The sequence below is a fragment of the Chiloscyllium plagiosum genome, chromosome 48 (genome assembly GCF_004010195.1).
Source record: "Chiloscyllium plagiosum isolate BGI_BamShark_2017 chromosome 48, ASM401019v2, whole genome shotgun sequence".
NCBI classification, from domain to species: Eukaryota; Metazoa; Chordata; class Chondrichthyes; order Orectolobiformes; family Hemiscylliidae; genus Chiloscyllium; species Chiloscyllium plagiosum.
In genome coordinates, this window is record NC_057757.1 from 3,903,763 (window position 1) to 3,906,925 (window position 3,163).

Here is a 3,163-nt window from a genome sequence, read left to right on the forward strand (position 1 = left end):
GAGAGTGAGGGGATGTCTCAGTATGACTGTCTCCGTGGGGACTGAGAGATTGTCTCAGTGTGACTGACCCTGGGTGTGAGGGGGTGTCTCGTTTGGACTGACCCTGGGGAGTGAGGGATGTCTCAGTGCCTCTGACCCTGGGGAGTGAGGGGGTGTCTCAGTGTGACTGACCCTGGGGAGTGACGGGGTGTCTCAGTGCCACTGACTCTGTGGAGTGTGGGGGTGTCTCATTGTCTCTGACCCTGTGGAGTGAGGGGGTGTCTCAGTGTCACTGACCCTGGGGAATGAGGGGCTGTCTCAGTGTCTCTGACCCTGGGGGGTGAGGGGATGCGTCAGTGTGACTGACCCCGAGAGTGAGGGGATGTCTCAGTATGACTGTCTCCGTGGGGACTGAGAGAGTGTCTCAGTGTGACTGACCCTGGGGAGTGAGGGGGTTGTCTCAGTGTGACTCACCGTGGGGATTGTGGGGGTGTCTCAGTGTGACTGACCCTGGGGAATGAGTGGGTGTCTCAGTGTGACTGACCCTGGGGAATGAGGGGCTCTCTCAGTGTCTCAGACCTTGGGGGGTGAGGGGATGCGTCAGTGTGACTGACCCTGAGAGTGAGGGGATGTCTCAGTATGACTGTCTCCGTGGGGACTGAGAGGGTGTCTCAGTGTGACTGACCCTGGGGAGTGAGGGGGTGTGTCAGTGTGACTGACCCTGGGTGTGAGGGGGTGTCTCGTTGTGACTGACCCTGGGGAGTGAGGGGGTGTCTCAGTGTCTCTGACCCTGAGAGTGAGGGGATGTCTCAGTGTGACTGTCCCTGGGGAGTGAGGGGGTGTCTCAGTGTCACTGACCCTGGGGAGTGAGGGGGTGTGTCAGTGTGACTGATCCTGAGAGTGAGAGGGTGTCTCAATGTGACTGACCATGGGGAGTGAGGGGTGTCTCAGTGTGACTGACCCTGGAGAGAGAGGGGGTGTCTCAGTGTCTCTGACCCTAGGGAGTGAGGGGGTGTATCAATGTGACTAACCCTGAGAGTGAGGGGGTGTCTCAGTGTGACTGACTCTGGGGAGTGAGGGGGTGTCTCGGTGTGACTGACCCTGGGGGTGAGGGGGTGTCTCAGTGTGACTAACCCTGAGAGTGAGGAGGTTGTATCAGTGTGACTGACTCTGGGGAGTGAGGGGGTGTCTCGGTGTGACTGACCCTGGGGGTGAGGGGGTGTCTCAGTGTGACTAACCCTGAGAGTGAGGAGGTTGTATCAGTGTGACTGACTCTGGGGAGTGAGGGGGTGTCTCGGTGTGACTGACCCTGGGGGTGAGGGGGTGTCTCAGTGTGACTAACCCTGAGAGTGAGGAGGTTGTATCAGTGTGACTGACTCTGGGGAGTGAGGGGGTGTCTCGGTGTGACTGACCCTGGGGGTGAGGGGGTGTCTCAGTGTGACTAACCCTGAGAGTGAGGAGGTTGTATCAGTGTGACTGACTCTGGGGAGTGAGGGGGTGTCTCGGTGTGACTGACCCTGGGGGTGAGGGGGTGTCTCAGTGTGACTAACCCTGAGAGTGAGGAGGTTGTATCAGTGTGACTGACTCTGGGGAGTGAGGGGGTGTCTCGGTGTGACTGACCCTGGGGGTGAGGGGGTGTCTCAGTGTGACTAACCCTGAGAGTGAGGAGGTTGTATCAGTGTGACTGACTCTGGGGAGTGAGGGGGTGTCTCGGTGTGACTGACCCTGGGGGTGAGGGGGTGTCTCAGTGTGACTAACCCTGAGAGTGAGGAGGTTGTATCAGTGTGACTGACTCTGGGGAGTGAGGGGGTGTCTCGGTGTGACTGACCCTGGGGGTGAGGGGGTGTCTCAGTGTGACTAACCCTGAGAGTGAGGAGGTTGTATCAGTGTGACTGACTCTGGGGAGTGAGGGGGTGTCTCGGTGTGACTGACCCTGGGGGTGAGGGGGTGTCTCAGTGTGACTAACCCTGAGAGTGAGGAGGTTGTATCAGTGTGACTGACTCTGGGGAGTGAGGGGGTGTCTCGGTGTGACTGACCCTGGGGGTGAGGGGGTGTCTCAGTGTGACTAACCCTGAGAGTGAGGAGGTTGTATCAGTGTGACTGACTCTGGGGAGTGAGGGGGTGTCTCGGTGTGACTGACCCTGGGGGTGAGGGGGTGTCTCAGTGTGACTAACCCTGAGAGTGAGGAGGTTGTATCAGTGTGACTGACTCTGGGGAGTGAGGGGGTGTCTCGGTGTGACTGACTGGGAGTGAAGGGGTGAGTTTGGGAGATGTCCCAGTCCCAGGGGGAGGTGCCCTGAAAGTGTTTGTGTCCAAAGAGATTTTCCGGGAGCTGGGTCCCTCCCAGACGCTGCTGAATTTCTCCAGCTCTCTCTTTTTCTTTCCCAGTTGCTGCCTCCACTGGGAATGGATTGGATTTGACAATCCCACGTGATCCCGAGTGTGGGAGAGACTGAATCTGGGATCACTCTCACCAGCATCGAGTCAATGTGAGGGGAATTGGGGAAAAGGAGATGGAACTTACCTCGGACAGTGAGGTAGGTCCCTGAGACGCTTTGCCAGACCGCATAACGATTTCCTGTTGTCGTCAACCGACAGAAATAGCGGTTTGTATCCCTTGTTTTCAGCTGCTTTATCCGGATGGTCCCTGTCCTCTCCTTGGCCGGATCTCCCAGGAATTCAATTCGCCCTTGGTATTCAGGGTGAGTGTATCCCCGAGACTTATTGAGGATAAATTCCCCGTGAAACTCGTTTCTTCTCCAGGCAATGTCATACCCTGTGGGTTTGTGTGTATCTGGGTAGGTGAATGTACACGGGATCTCGATCGACCCCCCTTCCACACCCTCCAGTCGATCCGGTTGGCTCACTGTGAAACCATCTCCATGGATCATTCCTGAGGGAGAGCGAAACAGCAAACAGTCATTTAGGAATCCCGAATAAATCTCTCCTGGCTGGAGACCAGCCCCCAGGATATCCCCCAGTGACAGAGAGACTGTGTAACTGAGACAGCAAAATGTGACTCACCCCCAGGTATCTGTCACTCTGTATATAAACCACCCTGAATCCCTGTAACCCCCTCCAGCCCTTACACCCCCTCCCTATATCTGTACCCCCCTCCAGCCCCTACACCCCTCCCTATCTTTGGGACCCCCTCCAGCCCCTACACCCCTCCCTATCTCTGTAA

At 57.1% G+C, this 3,163-nt stretch overlaps 1 protein-coding gene across 1 annotated transcript in view; it reads right to left on the minus strand.

Moving 5' to 3' along the window:
- The window catches only part of LOC122544330 (paired immunoglobulin-like type 2 receptor beta), a 49,252-nt gene that overhangs the window by 38,555 nt on the left and 7,534 nt on the right, over positions 1–3,163 (minus strand). The window contains exon 2 of the mRNA XM_043683505.1: positions 2,504–2,872. Within this exon, the coding sequence (XP_043539440.1) occupies positions 2,504–2,872 (369 nt within the window). The remainder of the gene's footprint in view (positions 1–2,503; positions 2,873–3,163) is intronic.